We start from the raw sequence: 20,367 nt of genomic DNA on the forward strand, positions 1-20,367 counted from the left end.
TCTCTAAAAACTATAGGCTAGTTCCAGTTCAGGTGCTCTATTTACCTGTATTTATCAGGTAGGTCAGATAACATTATCATTGAAGTTCCTTCTGGCTCTCAGATGTTTTATAAACAGACTTCACACTTCATCCTGCCTCCTCCTTTTTGCCTCTATAGGCTTCCATTTTTTAGCACTGCGAAAGGGCTAGCTAGACACCTCAGTAAATAATTTGCTTTTGCTTGGAAATATTTTGGTGTAGCAAAGCGTAATACCACAGGTCTTCCAAAGCTATGTAAGATTTTTTTCTATATCACCATGGAGAGTTTCCCTCCCCTCCCCATGAGCTTATTTCTCTATATATTTACAGTGCTGTAAAGCAAAAGAGCAGTTGTAATGTCAAAGGGAACAGCATCTGAATAGGGACAGGACCAGCAATGATTCCTTGGGCACTGATCTAACCTAAATCTGAGTGTTACCATGTCTCTATTTCCCTTCCCCTCCCCTCTTGTGTTGCCAAATGAAGTGTTATTTTGCTGGGCATTTCTTAGTCTCATATTCATCCTCCTTTTCTGAAGAAACAAACATCTAGTATTTTCAGTATTTTGCATGGGTTTTAAAAAAAAAATCTTTGGGACCTTCAATGTAGAAAGGGCTCAAGCCGATTCCAAATTCCTCTAAAGCACAAAGGAATGCTGCCAATCTTCTTCTGCTTGTAAACATGTTTTCCACACTACACAACTCCAGCAAAAGCCACTGAAGTGACAAAAATCACATTTTCCAGTCTATGAAGCACAAAATCTTTGTTTCTGCTTTTACTTTTTTTTTTTTTTTTTAAAAGGCAACTTCAAGAGCTTAATGCATTGGAGGGGAAGGTGAGGAGGACTTTTGTAGTCCTTAAAAAAGGAAATACAGAATAGGTCTGGATTCAAAAACACTTTTATTAGGGATATATTAGTAATCCAATGAAAGTTGTCAAATTTGGGATAAATCCTCAGATTTCATTACTAATGAAGGTTAGGATACAGTAAGCGTTTCAGAATATATGTGCTAGTACCTGCTTTCATTCATCAGACTGAAAAGTTTATCCCCAAAACCATTATCTCACAAAATGACAAAATGAACTGTGATCATAAAACAATCAGCTGAAAATTACTAGTTTCCATTTCAGTTTTCTTGCTGAGAAAAGTATTTAAATGAAAGGGTTTACAGAAAATAGAAGTGTGTCAATAGTTGGCATCTTAAACTCTGGAAACGTAGCACATTTCTCCTCCCCTATTACAGGGAAGGAAGCAGGTCCCTGCCTGCCATTTCTGTTTTTTTTTTTTTTTTTTTTTTTTTCCTATGCTGCTGTTTTTAAATTTGTCAAAGTTTTGTCTTGTGAAGATTCAGGAAAAAAAAAAAAAGGAAAAAAATATGAGAGAGAATAATATAGTACAGGCAGGAACACAATTAATATAAACTGTGCTACATATTAATGGAAAATATAAATATTTTCCTATCTTTCAGAAAGATTTAAAAATATCTCTAGCAAAGGTTTTTATATTTTACTCATATGGGATCATACATTTAATTATATGTAACATTTAACTGACATTTATTTTCAAGCTCATTTTCTTGCAAATCTTTAAAATATACCTGTCTTTGCATATTTGCACTTGGCAATGTAAACACTTCATCAGTTAACTCTAGATCTATTCTCAAAACCAAAAAAGCAGGTAATTACTTTCAAGCACAGCTACTTTGAGTTAAATTTGAACCTGTAGCAGTCCTAAATGCTATTCTTAGTTAACAGAGGCGATCATTACCTCTTGATTTTAACATATTCTAAATTCTCCAGATATTTTACTTTATAAAAAATGATTTGCTAAATATTCCCCAAAGCTGTTTCTGCTAATAAAATATGCTTTCCTTTACATTCAGTATGATTTCATGTAGGTTTTTGTCTCTTCAGATAGCAACATAGTACTCTTTGATAGCACAAGACTTTCAAATTCATCTGTGAACTGCTTTGGGGAACCTTCAGAGAATACTGGATGCAACATCCGTCTCCAATACATAACGATATGGTTAGTGTTGCCTAGTGCTAAATTTAAGCTGTACTGAAATAGTATGTCTATATTCTTCAGTAGCATAGGGAATTTATTATAATTGTGCAAGAGTGTTTCAGATTAATATTAGTCTTGCAGTTAAAAAATAAATCCTTATTTCATATTGCATATGCAGAGCACAGTATGGACAAAAGGACTGATTGACCCACCTGACTCCCCCCCCCATTTTTTTTTTGAAAAAAAAAAAAAAAAGATAAAGAGATCTGGGGAACTACAGGCCAGTCATTCTCATCACTGTGCCTGGCAAAATCATGGAACGGATCTTCCCGGAAACTGAGCTAAAGTACACTGAGAACAGAGAGATGATTGGTGACATGAAGCCAACATAGCTTCACTAAAGACAAAGCAACGCTATGGAGAAGGATTTAAGGGTTCTGGTGGATGAAAAACTGAGTATGAGCCAGCAGTGTGCACCTGCAGACCAGAAAGCCAACCACCTGAACTGCATCAAAAGCATGACCAGCGGGTTGAGGGAGGTGATTATCCCTCTCTACTCTGCTCTTGTGAGTCATTAATGACCCATGAAAAGGGTCGTTATCTTTTCTTACTTGTCATTGTTGCCTTGGTCTCTTTCCAAAGGTTTAAGTCAAGGAAAAATGTTATTTTGGTTATTTTATCATATGTAGATTTGCCCTATACCTTTAAAGTTTCCACTTGTCTTTTTACAACTGCAATAGAAGTAGCATTGTTTACCACTATATCAGGACCAAGTTGAAGTCAGACAATCCAGAGCTCCACCCACTGAAGTGATAGCGAAGTTGTATCTGTGCAATTTGGAAAGCAAGCAATAAAGCGTTTAATTTTTGAAAACCAGATAATTGTAATTGTCCACTGTAATTATAAAGCTGGTGAAAGGAAGATTCAAGGCACTTTGCCATTATGGAAAAAACTGCTAGAGATGTCTTTCTGATGCTTTTGATTTACAAGTAGTTATGGTCTGAGGCAAGAAAGATTCATAGCATAGGACACTGTAGCTACACTGTATCAAAACTATATTGAATATTTGTCCTCAAATTTCCCATTCACCTCAGTTAACACTCTGCCATTTCTGGTTCCTGGTGGGTTGTGGGACAGAAAACAGTATTCTGCTCTCTGACATAATCTTTAGGAAACGGCCAGACTGCTGTCACTTGTGGTGACCTCACTGTTCCCTTGTACTTGCTCTTGCTTGAATCTTTAAGTGCTTTGGGCAAATACTACATTATGTACTTGTGGAGCATGAAGGTTATGCAGGTACGTGTATGTTGGTTATGCCTCTGTGGATTCCTAAATGCTCACTGGGCCTGCTTTTTCTGGGACTGCAGCAACTACATGTAGGTAATAGTGCTTCTTGAACTCCTGTAATTTGCTGGTGAGTAGGGAAGGGAGTGAAGAGGAGTGATTGCTTTACCTGGGATTTTTTTACTTTATTATTTGCCATAATTTTTCACCTATGAATAATCATGTATGCCATAAAACTAATCAAATATTTAAATTGAAATCTGAAAACCTCTTCAATTTTAGATGTTTTTCAGTAATTAATTCCATAGGTTAGCAAGTACAACGTTTTAAAACTCCAGTGTTTTAGGAACAACTTTTGGTTGTTGCAACAAAAGGAGCTAAATTCACTTTTTCTTATTTCCAGGTAAAGAGGAATTCATTTGCATATTATATAAGAATTTAACAGCATCTCCCTTTGTATTTTTAATAGCACAGGATGAAATGCAATGTGGCTCTACAGCATTCACTCTGTTAATTTTCATATTTGTATTTCCCAAAACTTTTTTTATAGCTATTCAACTTTTTTTTTTAATAGCATATAAACAGCATTTTTATTATTGTTATTTTCCTTTCAATAACATTTAAATTGCTTTGAAAATTTAATGTTATAGACAATTTAGCTACCTGATCTCCATCTCTTCCTTTTAGCAGGTTATTGCTCATGAATGTGTATTATTTACCTTTTATTTATTACTCAAGATTGATCTATGCTGAAAATTTCAAAATAAAATTTGAAATTTTATGCCTAAATCTATAGTAAGTTAAAAAACAGCGTATGTATAGAACAGGTCTTACAGATGTGAGAATAGTGGTAGACTTACATGTACATGTTTTACTGAGTCCAACTTGTAAAAGCTGAGGAAAGAACTGTGATTGTAATACAACTAAAACACACTAGAAACAAATCACCAGAGGCAAGGCTTCTCTCGTCCCAATGGCTGAGATAACTTAAATCTAGATTGTATTCTTATCTTAATCCTGGGTTTGCTTGAACAGTCCCATCACTGGATGCTAACAGTTTTGATCCCAAGCTGAGCAAAAAGAACTCTAGAATCAACCTGTCTGGAAGTAGGAGCTTATTGCTGCTTCCTGATTAATATGCCAGAAGGCCTGTGTGACATTTCTACGGAATGCCTCTGTGCTCTTGGGACTTGATGATTCAGTGCAGAGCTGTTGGGAAATTCTACAAAACTTCAGCCCGCCTCACTTCTCAAATGGTCTCCTTTCACCAGTCTGTCAAGCTAAACTAAAAATAATTACTTTGTGTGCAATAATAAGGGGAAGGATGAAAATTTTGCAGCACAGCATGTGCTGTGCAGCTCACTAGAAAGTGGAAACTGCATTTTCAAAGGGCAGCACAAAATGTATCATCCATGGTTAATATTTTTTTTTCCTACAGTTATAAAAAAATAATTTTAAAGTAGTTGCAACCCTTACAAATTTTGATGAGCAACACCCAAGCTAAAGGAGCATGCAATTAAGATCTCTGCCAGGTCAGTTTGATGAAATTTGTTCCTTCTGATAGTCCTGTGAAAGAACAGAGATCAAGGAAATACTGTATTTAAAACAGTAACAGGTAAAACACATATGAAAGAATTGGAAGTCTCATTAGGACTATAAGAACACAGATTAATTTTGTTCTTCAAAATACTGCACAATTTGGGAAACTAGCCTGAGTCAATCACCACAAAGTAAGTGGTATTCAGTTGAAAAGACCAACATGAAACGTCTCATCGTACCTCCCCACTAACCTGTTCTGTGCATATGTGATTCTGCTACAATCCACCTACATGTCACCTACATGCTACAGTCACCTTCCAATTAACAGTAAAACAGAATAGGGACAAAGACAAAAGACATAATGGGATCTCCGGGTAAGCAGCAAAGACCATACAAACATTCTTCCCAAATGAGATTTATTATTATTATTATTTTTAAACAACAGATATAAACATATTTATTAAAGTAACTAGAGTGGAGGGGAGCCAAAGTCATTTGCCTGTGTTGAATGCAGAGAAGAAACTGACAGCATCTACTGCAGGGAAAAGGCCAGCAGTATCCTCAAAGAGACTGTGGAAGACATGGTACTTTTGTTTAAATTTTAGTCACAGAGCAAGCACCTACCACATTAAAGTAAAATTTCTGTAAATACTGGGATAAATGCATTTTATGCATACTTGACATGATATGGAATTATATACTTTAAGATCCCTCACAGTCAATTTCAAAAGGAAAGTAACAGAGCAATACTTATTTTTATGGAGAACTTTTATCACATTTAATTGTGTCTCAGAAAATTAAAAATCTAGATATAGCACTTATGTTGAGAAAGACCTACAAATATAAGAGAAGTGTGGTCGAAAAATTATTGAGTAGAATATCTTAAAAACCTAATACATTTCAGAGTCATTAGTGAATCATATATCAAATCCACAAATAATGCGGGCTGAGATGCAGTGTAAAAGCTGTTGAACATAGGTACAAAAAACAAGGAAATCTACTATATCTAACAGCTAAATTCATTTTGATTTCAGGCATGCAGGATCACATCAGAGAGCTAAAGGAAAATCAAGGCAAGAATTTAATTGTAACAAGCAAAAAGAAAAAAAAAAGAAACAAGTTGAAAGTACTGTTCTCACTAGAAGAAATAATGTTTTTAATGACATGGAAAGAACAGCAAAAAACTGTTAAATCCACATTTGACATGCGTCACAGCAGCAACAAAAGATCACTGTATGTGGTTTTCCTTCGCATAATCTCACACACAAGGAAATGGGCATTCTACTTTTAAGGAGACTGTTACTGAACAGTTCTGCACAAAAAAGGATTCAGTCAGAATGCTCAAAATTCAAATGAGATTTTATGAGAAGACTTTTAAAAGACTAGTCATATAAAGCTTAGTAAAATACCATCTTCTATATCTACAAATTCATCTGAGATGCATGGCTCCCCAGTACTACAAGAATAAGAGTGTCAATCTAGGATTAAATGAATTATTTAATCTAACCTATATATTCAGTTATTTCCTTCTTCTTCTACTTTGAGTAGTTCTAAACAGGCCAGCTGCTGTTTGTTTGTTATTCATAGTTTCTGTTTGTGCTTAACAACTTCCTTTGAGTTGCTTATTCAGGGTGGGTGTTTTCTTCTACCACAGACGTGAATATGTGTGCAATGACTTTCCTCAACTAATGTATGTCCCTCTTAAATCATTTACTTGATTTCACCTACATGCTGATTGGTAACACCTTTCCCTGCTTCTGGCTTTTGCTCTTTTGCTGCATGGAAGTTTACCATAAATCCTGGCATACAGGTTAGCTCATTTTCTGAAAATGAACTGAATTACCTTGATGGGACAGTTTCTCCTACTTCACTGCTAGAACATATTTTTTAATGAATTCTGTAGAAATAAATTAAAGTTATGATTTTTTTTTTCTCTCTCCTGCAAGCTGAGTACTGGCAGCTTTTGCAGTGTTGTTAACTATGATGATGGCAGAAGCTCCATAGCAACAACATGTCTGCATTCCTACAGGAATCATATTGCTCCTCTACCGTCTATCAGAAAAAGCATTTTAATATGTCTAATCACAGTTATTTAGTTTATGTACTGAAGGATTTATTCTCATTAAGATATTAAAGTTTTAACTAAAAAGCTGTGTTTGTTTCAGATTTCACTGTTCCAGCTTTATTGGAGCTTAGAACAGTATTTCTCCGATGCTAAGTAATTGGAAGTTTTGACCTCCTTCACCTTCATTTCACTAACACACGAACATGCACAAGAACTGCTTTGATGGCTTAAACAGGTATTCCCTGAAACAATTCTTCATCTCTTCTGCAGAATCTCTGATTCTTTTCTTTATATGTACCCATTTCAAAAGGGCCTTTACTCATTTAATGCAATCCAAGAAAACCTTCTCATGAAGCACACACAACCAAACCAAACGAGAAAAAGCAGCCAAATGGCCAGACACAATTATATGAAACATAACAATTAATAAATTGAATATATACATTTAAGGCTGAAAAGAGAACATGTATATATATATTCTTATACCCCTGATAATACCACTTATAACCAGTGGATTAAGAACTTCTAAAATGAAACTTAGCATTTCATTTGTCATCACCTGTAGCATGGTCCAGTACAAAGGTCTGGTTTTACACGTCAAAGCAAATGGCAGAAGCGCAAGTACATCATACTCAATTTCCTTCATTTATTTGTGTCCTTGCTTTCACATTGATCTCTTGCATAGCCAAGTGACATTAGTGATTCAGAAAATTCTAATAGTTTCTTGATACTTGTAAGCAGACAGATTATCCCCTCTCCATCAAGTAGAAAAGAGCATGCCTACTCAGGACAGGTATTTGTACTCTCACCAGGATGAACATTCCTGACCAGATGATAATCTCTGGGATCCATAAAGATTACTTCCATTTCTGCGCTAGCAGAATAAGATGCCTTCCAATCATCTCTAAACTGTTACCTACAACTCTGAAGTTCAGTAGTGCTTTACATTTGAGCCCGCAAGCGCAGAAGAGAACACAGAAATTCAAGAGCTACCAGTGTTCTAACAAATACAGTAGACGGAATGCAATTCAGAATCCAAACCAGTGCAGCTCATTAACTGCATCTGTAATCATTGTGTATAGGTCATGGTGTTATACCATATTTAAGTGTACAACGAATACATGAATAATACACTTGTTCTCTGGGAAAAGTGTGGATATGAAATGTCACAGACACAAAGAGCAAAATAAACAAGTTTTGCATATGCCCAGAAATAGAGGCAAACACCACCTATTTATTGCATACACATTTCAGCTTCTAGATGATAGGGTTGGGAATGTCAACTTTGAGCTGACTAAAAGAGAAGCAGCAGCAAATTTGCCTCCTTCATAAAGATATCCATGCAGGCAGAAGGCTAGTAGGTCTGACATTAATAATACAGTCAAGGAAAAAACAACAGCAAGAAGGGAAAGGATCCACTTACACACAGTCCCAAAGAAAACGTGTGTGTATGTGTGTGTGTGTATGTGTTGGAGGTATGGGGGAGCAGGCTGGCTGAATTTCAGCTGAAAATGAGACTTGGTTACTGCTGTTATTAAGTTCCAGCTGCAGACCACAGTCCCTCAGCTCAAAACCTCAGTACTACCCAAAGCATCAAGTAGAAAGATGCCAGTAGAACCCTGCTAACTGAATTCCTCTCTTATCCCAGTCACTGTAACTGCTAGCCCTGTCTGCCCACTTTATACACTACCACAGCTGGTAGAGGACAAACTATTCATTTCACATGCCTTCTGTGCCTGTTTTTGTTTGTTTGTTTGTTTGTTTTTAGCACCACAGGCATTTCAGTAAGTTGGTTGAGTTCTTGCCACCTGTACTGTAGGACTGCAACTTCCTCACCAGTCTAATATTTCATACGTAGGTGTTCAAACTATGTAGTGTTTGACTAATAATTCATGCTTCTGCACAGGCTCTGCACATAATATTCACCACTCTCTAACTTTGTACGTAATAACGCCCCCCAAGTCCCTCCTGAAGTTATTTGCAGTTGCAATGTAGGTGGGTCTCTTAGCCCAAGTAATCAAGCAATAGTACTTGATTCTACTGTGGGCAAAAAGGCCACTCAACATATATAGTTATGTTTTGAACCCAAGTCCTCAGTTAACAGATGGAAAGTGGACACAATTATTGACAGGCAACTTATAAATGAGGAAACAAAGCCAGGACAAACTGGATTGTTAAGAATTGCCTTGATTTTTAGATGGCAGAAATAGTAGGGCTTTATATCAATTTTCATATCTTCATTCAACAATGGAGAAGGCATAAAACTAAACACAAATGAAGGGCACGGAGATAAATTAAAACAATTTAGGGCAACAGTTTGAGAACATAACAAAACATAAGCCTTTTAAAGAAAATATCCACAAGCATAAGAAGAAGAAATCAGGGGTAGAGAAAAAAGATACTACGTAAGCTTAGTAGCAAAGAACAAAAAGTCATACCTGCAATTCATAAATCTTTAACCTATTCTAATAACAGGCAGAGATTTCAATTAATATTTCCCCAAACATTTATTAAAACATTTGTCTAACAATGACACCATACACTTGTACTCAGTTATGCTTGGAACACCAATATCAAGAAGCAAGATCCAAAGTTTAGCCTTTGATGATGCCTTTTTGTCTTGTCAGCTACAACAGTCTCCAGAAAATTGATAAAGCCAGAACAAACACAATATAACGAGCTGTTGTGAAGGCTCAACAGAAGGGGTTCAGCTGTTCTGAACCCCAATAGAAGTGCTGAGTTGACAGATTCATGACCCTTATGCCAGAGAGGGGGACTTGGCTGGGAAAGCTGCTTCTATTGGAATAACCAAATGGTCACCTAGTTGCCACCCTGTGGAATGAAAGCCCAACCACAATTAAAAAACTTGTACCATGCTCTGTGAGGAGAAGGAAGGAAAACAACAGGTCCTGTGAAATAGGAAAAGTGAAAGCAAAAGAGAAAGATATCGAGAATATAATAGATGATTTTCTTTAATATATATATATATATATATATATATATTTAACAAGAGAGAATTTATTTAAAAAGCAAACAAACAAAAAAAACGTGAAAGAGTCCAGGTAACAGAGCAAGCACAACACAAGACTCTGATGCCTTACAGTTTCTACATTTAAGTCATTGTACTGCAACATGTAAGCAAACTTTTCACAACTTTACAAAAAATTAATGATGGAATTCAAACATCAGTGCCTCCCCCCAAAACCAAGAAACCAGGCATTAAACACCACGATGCCTTAAAACACAGGTAAAAAGATAACAATGTCAGGAACAGGTTTTTCCAACACGTATCATTTCCACACTGCCTGCTGGCCATCACATGGAGTGAGCAGTACCAGAGGCATAAGACTGAACTAGAAGAACCAATTCAGTTTGGCTGGACATCCCCCCCTCTCCCCTCCCCTCTTCCGGAGTAATGGCCTTAGATCACCATAGTGACTCCGCTGATTAGCTACAGTATTCCTGGGGCAAATACAGAAGTAAGAACAGCTGACTTTTACAAAAGTTGGCTTTTAAATTAAACTTGGATTCTATTTATTTCAGGCTCTTCACAATTAGTGAGTGATAACTGCAATGCTGTAATTTCCATTCAGTTTCCAGATTCCCCAACAATACCTAGGAAAAAGAGAAAGCTTGAAAAACTCTGATTTGGCTTTGACTAAACTCATATCCAGTACATTTTCCTATAAAAGTTACACTGAGTGTTGCTAGTATAGAGTATTTAAATTATCTCTATGCTGGCATAGAAAGCCACTTGCTACATACAAGATTTAGTCATGAGAGCCCATTCTCACTTCCTTCAATAATATATTTATATTGATTGTAAACAGTCTTTAAATTGTTACAGCTTCCTCCAATGCTATACAGGCTCTTGGGGTCTGCACTGCTTCAAGGCAATTCATAATACATAGCTGAAACTTAGCACTGGCCTGAAGGCGCTACATCATTTAACTCTGATCTTATGATGGAAAAATCAAACAGAAACATACCAAATCTATGTTACATGTTTGACAACAAAAAGTCTTTAACCATGATGTTCTAACCTTTTCCTCTTTCCTACAGTAACTTCCTGATGTCTTTGACCTTTCTTCAGCAGACGAGACCTCTTTCTTAATATCACAAGGAATTGCGGGCAGTCTTGCTATGCACCTAGGATTTCTATATATTTCGAGATGGAATATCAAACATTCTATGTACCTCCTGCTTCTTCCTGTACAACCCACTGGTGTATAAGCCATTGGGAGCAGTTATGTGGCATCTGCAAACTTGCTGAGGGTACACTCTGCCCCATCACCCAGATCATTAATGAGGAAATTATTAGAACTGGACTCAGTATTGTCCCTATTGGATACTCCACTTGTTACTTGCCTCCAACTAGATTTTGTACCAATTGCCATCCTCTGGGCTTGGTCACTCAGCCAGTTTTCAATCCACCTCACCATCTGCTGATCCAGGTCATTGTACATCAGCTTTTCTATGAGGATCTTAAGGGAGACACTGCCAAAATCCCTTGCATTCATAAGATCCTATGTGGTTAATAAATAAAAAAGTCAGTATTTTCCCTGAAATACTTGCACTATCAGTTAGTTCGTTGTCTTAAAAGAAAAAAGCCTATCAATTCTTCAGAGTACTACCTCTCTCTGTTGCCATGGTCCCAAGTTACCATAGTAACCATTAGATTCATCTGTATTTTTAGATTAAAGTTGGTTCTATTTTCACAGAACATAGATCCAATTGATAGAAACAACACATTCTTACCAGGAAATTCTACAGGAAATACTACAGAATTCGAAGTACAATTTAAGGCAACACTACTGAAATACGCACACACAAAAATTGTTTAATTGCAAAAGCAGCAAAATTAGCCACAAACACTACCATTTACAGGGCTGCTTCATGCAGCTAGAAAATTGTTTGGACAGACATTGAAAAGATTTTAAGGCAATTATTCTCTAAAGGTGTTGGCTCAGTAAGCCACACTAGAAAATATTTAAATTGAAAAGCCCAGTAAGCTTAAATGGCCTTTTTGAATAGGGGCTAACTGCAGTAACACTTTACATTTCTCCACTAGAGCCCCGTTTGTTGGTTTGTGTTTGTTTTTGAAGTTTTCCTCCTCTCTCTCTAAGTGGGATGTTCACTCTCAAACAGAGGAAATACAAACATTCAACCAGTCACAATTCACCTATTATCAGACAAGTCTCTGCTCTCTCACTTTCAGTCATTTTTATGTTGTATTATACCCTCTGGTGGACAAAAAGCAATTCACAACTGTGAATTAAGTATCTTTAGATCAGCACTATGCTAACTGGAACTTCATCATGAAAATGTTGAATCAGAAACAAGCATTATTATGTAGTCTTTAGTTTGTTCACTTCAAGGAAGGTCTTTCAGCGACCTTTGCCTGGCTAGATCTGACTCAGCTTTTCCATGTTCTCTCATTCAACCAATGTTAGCTCATATATAGCTTGGCATGCCATTTAGATGTGAATTCAAAATAGAAGTTTAATGTATCTCTATGTGACAATCACTACATTTCAGAAGTAATATAAACAGAGGAATCACAAGTGAGGAGTCCATCAGCTCAGTTCCCCAAAAGACAGCAGCATGAATACAAAATTAGATTTGAGGATCTGTACAGTTTATTTCTAATTTTAGAAAGTCATCAAAAAATTTCAACTTGCTTTCTTTTTGGTAAGTCACTAAGCATCACTTAAGATAAAAACTTAGTTTCCTTAACTATAAAACTTACATAACCTGTAAAATCTGGAACTATGTGAAGCAATTGTAGTACAGGTTATCAAAGAAAGACAATACATACATTGCTGATAATTTTTCCATTTATTAACTGAATCCTGCTATTTTTTGTTGTTTTTCTGATTGTAAACTGACTAGTTTAATTCCCTATTGAAAATCCTTGCAGACTTTTGTTATCATTCTTCAGGGTAAGCTGCTACAGTTCTCTTAGTTTTATCTTTACGCAATCACTTTTCTGACTTTGTAATATTCCAATAGAATCCTCTATTTCTATGCTTTCCTACTGAGATGTAGCATTAACTCAAGATTCCTGCTACGGCTTGGCAGCATAGCATCGTGGGTGCAGACGTGCACTGTGAACAGAAGTTTGCTTTACAGCGCTCTGCAGCGTTGCCTACACCCCTGCTCCTGAAAGCTCTAAGAATCACTTGACATCAACTAGTGTGAGCAAGAAATTAAAAGTATTCTCTCAACTAAGTCCTCTCTGATCTCCTTTTGGCTAGACTCCTCTTGTGTTCCACAAAATTTGATCTATTTTTGACATTTTTGCTCTGCTTGCACTGGGAATTTTGGAAAATTTAGAGTTGAGAGCACTTGCACTCTAATGAAAACTGATCTACGATATTCACACACTTAGAAATCAAGTGCACGTACAGGCAAGACACTATTCAAAAAGGTGATATTCGGTAAAATAGTAACTTCATCTGGCAAGATATTGTTAAATAACTAAACATCTATTTGAAAGAGGTGGTTGTACTAGCTTTCATTCACGCATGAAAGCCAGTAATTTGATAGGGAGTAATCATTCTGTTCTTACAGTCCTGGCAGCTTTCTCTAGAAAGTTTTAACACAGAATTAAGTTGTGCATCCTTTAGTCTAACTTGCCTCCTCTGAAGCGTGTCACCTAGGTAGCAAAAAATCTTTAGTGCTCATTTATGTATTTCTGATACCCACTAACAGGAATACAGATACTACAAACCAGTTACACTTGTCAATTCTTCTACATGGTGAGACAAAAACCCTCATTACGTTGTACAAGTTACAAACAAATAAGATTAAAAAAAAACTACATAAGCAAAAGTTCTTTTTACTGTATATTTCACTCCATTTTTCAATGCATTTTGAACACACACACACACACACACAATTTGCGTGCCAAAGGGGCGTTTCCAGCAAAGCTCCAAGAAAAATACTCACCTCCCACCCCTGGCAGTATAGGCATGCTTTAGACCCATCTCCTGTGTGGCAATACAATATTTTGTCCAAACTCTGGATAGTAAGCAGAAAGCTCATCTTCCCCTACTGTTCCCAAAGCAATAAAAATATGTAGAAAGACTGTTGTTGTTTTTTTGTTTGGTTGGTTGAATATGTGGAGGGGAGTGTTTCTTTAGAGATAATGAAATTGTCCATCTTGTTTGAACCCATATAGTGTAGATACCTATACATGGCTTATTTACATGGAAGTGTCAGGCTAACCTTCTTGGACAAGAAACAAGGTAAATCAGCAGGTTGAATTCTGCTGCAAGTTGACTACTTCATGCTGGTACTAACTTATGTGAACCCAAGCAATTATTCCTACAATACTGCAACGAATCATACTCTGACAGTACTGCCGCCTATGGTTATATGCTTGTCATTCAGCTCAGCTGGCCTCCTGCAAAGACAATGACTAAATTTCCCATCTTTGATGAGTCAGTATAGCAATGCATTTTGATTGTTTCTGCAGATATTTTTGATACAGTCTCAGTTGCATATTATAGAAGCCTCGGGCTCAGTCATTAGGAGTACAGTCATTTTTGTAGCCCTCCACTAACGTTACCTCTAACGTTATTTGGTTAAATGCAGAATGCTCCTGTCCAAAGGGTGTGTGGTGCACTAAGCCTATTTAAAGTGAGAATGTGCTGCAAGAGAAGGCAAATGCATCACACTATGCTACTGGTAACAGTTGCTCTTAAAAGTTTTTTTTTGTTTGTTTGTTTTTTAAATGTCTCCATAGTAGGCAAAATGGAGGTAGTCCTCTGCTTAATAAAAGAAAACATAAGAAATATAGCCAGGTAATGAAAAGATAGGAGCTGAGAAACAGAGCAAGGAGGTAATGGTTTACTTGCAAAGGGGTTAGAGAAATTTTTTTAGGAGAAGCAGCACCTTGAAATGTAAATTTACCTGCAAAACTGCAGGAAAAAGTGTTTGCCACTGTTTCTCTTCATTTCATATTATTTTGATTCCTTGCATTAGCAGTTCTGGCATTGAGCGTTGGGATTCTACAGATAACTGGCATATGAGTGTAACAAAGTCCAGCATTTAGTTCATCCAAAAATGCAGACTTTGTGCGTGCATCCAATTTCACAGATTTATCTGTCCCCTGGAGCTCCCTGCTGGTGCTTCCTCAGCATAACACATCTATTAGAAAATGCTGTGAGATGCCTAGTTCATCAGATCCTCCCCACAGATCAGCTGACCACTGAGGAAAAATTCAAACTTTATTGTTCTGAAGTGATGAAAGGTCCAAGAATAAGTGCATGTAGGTCAAGCCCAGTTTAGAAAGGTAAGACAGAGACAGAAGTTCCGTAAAAGAACAACCAAGCTCTAATCTGTAGGGTGCAGAGTTCAAGTATAGCTTGAGGCTCAGAAAAAGTCAAGAGTATTTCCTGGACAACTTTGTACTGTACATAGCCCGTTTTCCACCCTACCCTGTCTCACAGGACAAGTTCTTAGCTCCTGTGGAAATTTACTGTCTTCATTTACCATTAAAAGCAATTGTTCTCAAAAGTTACTCTGCACACCTCTTTAGATCTCTTCTGAAGCCTACAGGCTTCAAAACAAAACCTAGAAATAACATAAAACTGAGTTATGTTTACAGCATCTTCTAATAGTGCCAAAATCAAGATGAAAGGTAACCAGGAATCCTTTTTCCTCAGTTAACACTAAAGCACAGCCCCATACAGTACAGCGTATGTATTTATACATATACCAGGTCTTAAACATTACATTCAATAGGCTCCAGACCACATATAACAGGAACTCCTGGGCAACCAGCTCTAGGTAGCCCTGCTTGAGTAGAACAATGGGACCAGATGAGCTGCAGAGATCCTCTTCCAATCTCAAACATTCTATGAAATCACATAGCTTCAGAATATCTCTCCACACATTTGGCTTTACACGGCAACTCAGAGAGCAGCACAAGATGATTCAGCCTGGTGCCAAGTTACAAATTCATAATGGGTCAAGCAAGAAAGTCTATAATACTGAACAGTTACAAAGAGCAATGTGATTCAGCATCTCCCCAGGAAGTTGCAGAGTCATGTGGCAATACAATGTCCCCATCAGAAAGAAGGCCATTTTTTTCCCCCTTTTTCCAGATTTGTGTCTTAGGCAATAACCCATGCTTTCCAGCATTGCATGCAGGTTTGGAAGACAGATAGGAAAACAGCTCAATTCAACAGCTGTTCTCAAGCATACCTTGCCACTTCACAGTTAACAAACAAGTCTCCTCAACACAATGCTCTTGTGCAGCCAGAGAACCAGCAGTGTGTTCTATAATCATCCCACTTTCCTCCTAAGGCACATATCTCCTGCTGATTAAGATGGCAAAGGAGAAGTAAAACTCAAAAGTATTGATTTCAATACTTTTGAAATTCAGTACTTTTGAAATTCAGGGTTCTGTAGAAATCTTTTTGTGTTTCTATTTGTGCCTGGGCATATTAGGAAAGGGGTATAAATGCTTACTGAACACAGTGGGTTCTACTGCTAGGTATGGATTTAGCCATTTGCTTCACTGCACAATCAAGCTCATAGAAAATACTAGATGGAAACTACATTCCAGCATTTCCTGCTGAAAACACGGAACAGCTGATAGAAGCATTTTACCAAAACAGCACATTCAGCATTCTCATTATCAAGAGAATTTCTATGCAAGACCATGCCATCCAAAGCAAAACTACATCTAGGAACTCACTGAGAGATCACATGGGTGGTGGCAGATTTGCAGAGGCTTTGATCAAGCAGAGCAAAATATAACGGTCACATTTGTACTAGAAGAAAATCATGTCCATACTAAGACATTTTCTTGCTCTAGGTAAGTTCTGCTCCCTGACATCATCAGCTTCATATCACCCTCAATGGAGTCCATGACTACTCCACACTCTCTTATAACAAAAGTCATTTAATTTCCCTGTACAAGAAGTCAGGGCAAGACTGATCCATTCTTACCCACAGGCTACTGACATCAAGCATCAATGCTGAGTAAAAGATACTTAGTACAGGGTCTAGTTCAGGAGAACAAAAGCAAATCAAAATCCCAAAATTGAGTCTTCAAAAATTCTTCTTATGCTTCAAAGCAGGAGTTCCTGCAAATGAACTGATTCTAGAAAGCATTCTGGAAAGTCACTGTATGAAAATTGAGTAATCCAAGACTATCACAGTACATGCACAAGAAAAAGGCAGGAATATCAGTATAAGGACAGACTAACCCATCCTTGGCCTCCAAATCAAGCCCCTCACAATGAATTAGATAATTAATTTGCTACAGAGATTTTTAGTTTAAAAAGCAAAAAAAAAAAAAAAAAAAGTCCAGAAATGTGGTCACGGAAGTACTTAGTGTATAAAGAAATAAAGAATAATGGTTTTGTCTTGTTCAATACAGTAAAGTCTAGTAAGCAGTTTCTCACAACTGAATCTTTCACATATTCAGCAAAGATTTTTGTTCCTCATGGAGAGAGGAATTTCCATTGGAAACAGGAAGAATTCTTGCTTTGGTACATGCCTTTGCATGTACTAGCAAGACATGTATACAATGATTGTTAATGAACTAAAAAAAAATACAAAACTTCTTTTTTGTTTGTTTTAAACACAAATCTCAAGGTCAGATCAAAGGTTTTCTACTGGATCCTGGGTAAGGACTTGTGGATACTTTAGGACAAGTATTTCTGATACGGTTGGTCAAGATTTAAAATTTTAAAAGCTACAAATAAAAGTAAAAACTACTTAATTTGTTTCCACCCAAAAATGAAATAATTCATAAATTTGCCACCAAGACAATGGGAAACAATAAAAATTTCAGTCCCAGTCTTAAACATTATAAACTTCTGAAGTATGACTTTTTAGGACAGAAATATTTGTGAAATCTTACTTGCAGTTGGGCTTCTATACATTGTGAACAAAATACTCAGCTTTGTGAAAAACCCACTGCAATGCTGTCAGAACTGTAATAGCTAGAGACATGAGAAAACATGAGTGTCTGCACCTAGAGCTGTAGTTTCAGTAAAGATTAAAACCACCAAGTATTCATTCCGACAGTCATGTCCATAAGGGTACTCCCGCACTAAAAGTTTCCACAACAAGAACTCTACTTGTTTCCCATGGGTGTGCGTACAAGGGATCTCCCCTTACCAATACTCAATGTATTAGAATCTATGGCACACATGAAAATTTCCTCTGCAGTTTCACTCCCACAATACATATTCCACATACAATGCGCTTCTGTCCCAAATGTTGCATATTGCTCAGGTCTCAGGGCATTGATAAACAAGGCTAATGGTCACAGAGAGAAAACATGTGCAACGGCTGGAGTAGGACAAAGCAAGAAGACTGATAAAGTACAATAGGGTTCACTGGTCCCTGCAATTTATAATCCATAAATGGAATCCTAGAACTAGTGAAGTTCATACATCAGGCTCAGTTCCTGTGCCCTGAGGAATGGATCTCCTAAAGCTAAGAGACAAGGGCTTCTGAAATTCTCAAGTACACTTGCAGACTAATGAGCCAGATTTTCCCCAGAAATCTTCTAGAATGAAAGAATTTGTCTGTATTAAAAAGCACCATGATGACATGGAGTTACACAATTAAATGGCAAAGTAACGTTCTCCCTGCCTTTACCCACTACACAGGACTCCTCTCACTGTTGTGCTCTTACAGGAATCAAAGTAAACAACAGAACCTGAAATAAAAAGCAGCTTCAAAAGCAACCAAAATCTTATGGATGAGCAACTTTCCTTCTCAATAGTTACTTCCTCTGGATATCTCTATCTACTCTTTCACATGTGCATATAACAGCACATTTTCTTCATAACTCAGCTTTTCAATTTCCTCAATTAACCTTCCAGAAAAAAATAAAATAAAACCCAATCTCTTCATTTTCCAGTACTAGGAACTAGAATCTGGCACACTCCTCCCATGAGCCAGTCCTTTATGTTCAAAAGCACTCAACAGTCACCTTCTGAAAGGGGAAGGACATAACAGCTATGGTCCATTTTTAAAAAGGGTGAATTGTTGTGGGCACTTCTAACAACACACAGCTGCAGAAGGATACTCAGAGCAAGATAAGATATTCTAGGGAACCACCCACCTCTGTGGAACTCCAGTGTCTAATTATTTTTCCAGCTTCTGTTCAACAGGTGTCTCTAACCCTAGCCTGTTCTCCCAGTAAAGATTCTTCCCAACTAGGATTATACAGAGGGAATTCCAAAGCAACAGGTTATGTACAGACAGTGTTCCCTCCAAGAGAGGAATGAAAAGGAGTAAATTCCTGAGGATATGTATCCTCTGATCCATGTTCTGAATCCCAGCCTCCCCCTTGCCTTGGAATGAGCTCTACTAAGCAGCATCTGTTATGTACATCAATCTCAGCTCCCTTCCTTTGGAAGAGTTTCCACTCAAAAGTGACAGGCAAATCCTAGGACAGAGATAGGTGCTGGGGAGGGAAGGTCTCCTTAGGATGACTCGCCAGAAGCAAGAGATCCTGCAGCTTTCTTCCTAGGGCGGGCTTTCACACTTTTTACTGGAAGCTGAGGAGAAAGAAATAGAGGCATTTTATGTTAGTTTACTGTAGCACCTAAATGTCAAACAGAAAGAGATAAGGATGCAAAGTGAAAATAGGACAAAACAACTACAACACAATGACCCTATTTCTGTCACTCATCATTTCAAAGAGGCTATTTAAATACTCCATTTGTTTTTAGTTAACAAACAAATCACACTAAGCATATCCTTCAAATAGCAACCTGTAGTGGGTTTACGTGGCAAGGTTTTGGTAGTGGGAGGACCATAGGGGTGGATTCTGTGAGAAGAATCCAGAAGCTGCCCCATGTTAGATAAGGGCCCCGCCACTGGCCAGAGCTGAGCCAATAAGCAATCCTGTTTGTGCCTCTTTGAGAGCATATTTAAGAAAGGGAAAAAAAAAATGCTGCTCAACAGCAGCTGGGAGAGAGAGGAATTAGAAACTGCCTTGCAGACACCAAGGCCAGTGAAGAAAGAGGGCAGGAGGTGCTCCAGGTGCTGGAGCAGAAGTTCCCCTGAGGCCTGGGGAGAGGACCATAGTGGAGCAGGCTGTCCCCCTGCAGCCCATGGTGTACCATGGTGGTGCAGATTTCCATGCTGTAGGCTGTGGAGGAAAACACAGTGGAGCAGGTGGATCTGCTCTGAAGGAGGCTGTGGCCTGTGGAGGACCCCTGCCAGAGCAGTTTCTAGGCTGGACCTGTAGCCTGTGGAGAGGAGCCCACACAGGAGTAGGTGACCTGGCAGGAGCTGCCACCCACTGGGGACCCATGTTGGAGCAGTTTGCTCCTGACGGATGGACCCTGTGGTACAGACCCCTATTTGGAGCAGTTTTTGAAGAGCTGCTGCCCATGGGAAGCCCATGCAGAATCAGTTCAGGAAAGACTGCATTCCGTAGGAGACCCCACATTGGAGCAGGGAAGAGAG

General features: G+C 37.8%; 1 protein-coding gene across 7 annotated transcripts in view; it reads right to left on the reverse strand.

Moving 5' to 3' along the window:
- The window catches only part of REEP2 (receptor accessory protein 2), a 43,765-nt gene that overhangs the window by 11,221 nt on the left and 12,177 nt on the right, over positions 1-20,367 (reverse strand). For 6 of the 7 annotated variants that reach the window (XM_068698136.1, XM_068698133.1, XM_068698139.1 and 3 more), the window contains one exon: positions 12,532-19,451. The exons of the other annotated variant lie outside the window; for it this stretch is intronic. In XM_068698136.1, coding sequence (XP_068554237.1) covers positions 19,377-19,451 — 75 coding nt within the window. In that variant the 3' untranslated portion in view covers positions 12,532-19,376. Of the gene's footprint in view, positions 1-12,531; positions 19,452-20,367 lie in introns of those variants that run through there. 7 annotated transcript variants of the gene reach the window in all.

This window comes from Anas acuta, chromosome 14 (genome assembly GCF_963932015.1).
Source record: "Anas acuta chromosome 14, bAnaAcu1.1, whole genome shotgun sequence".
Lineage (NCBI taxonomy): Eukaryota > Metazoa > Chordata > Aves > Anseriformes > Anatidae > Anas > Anas acuta.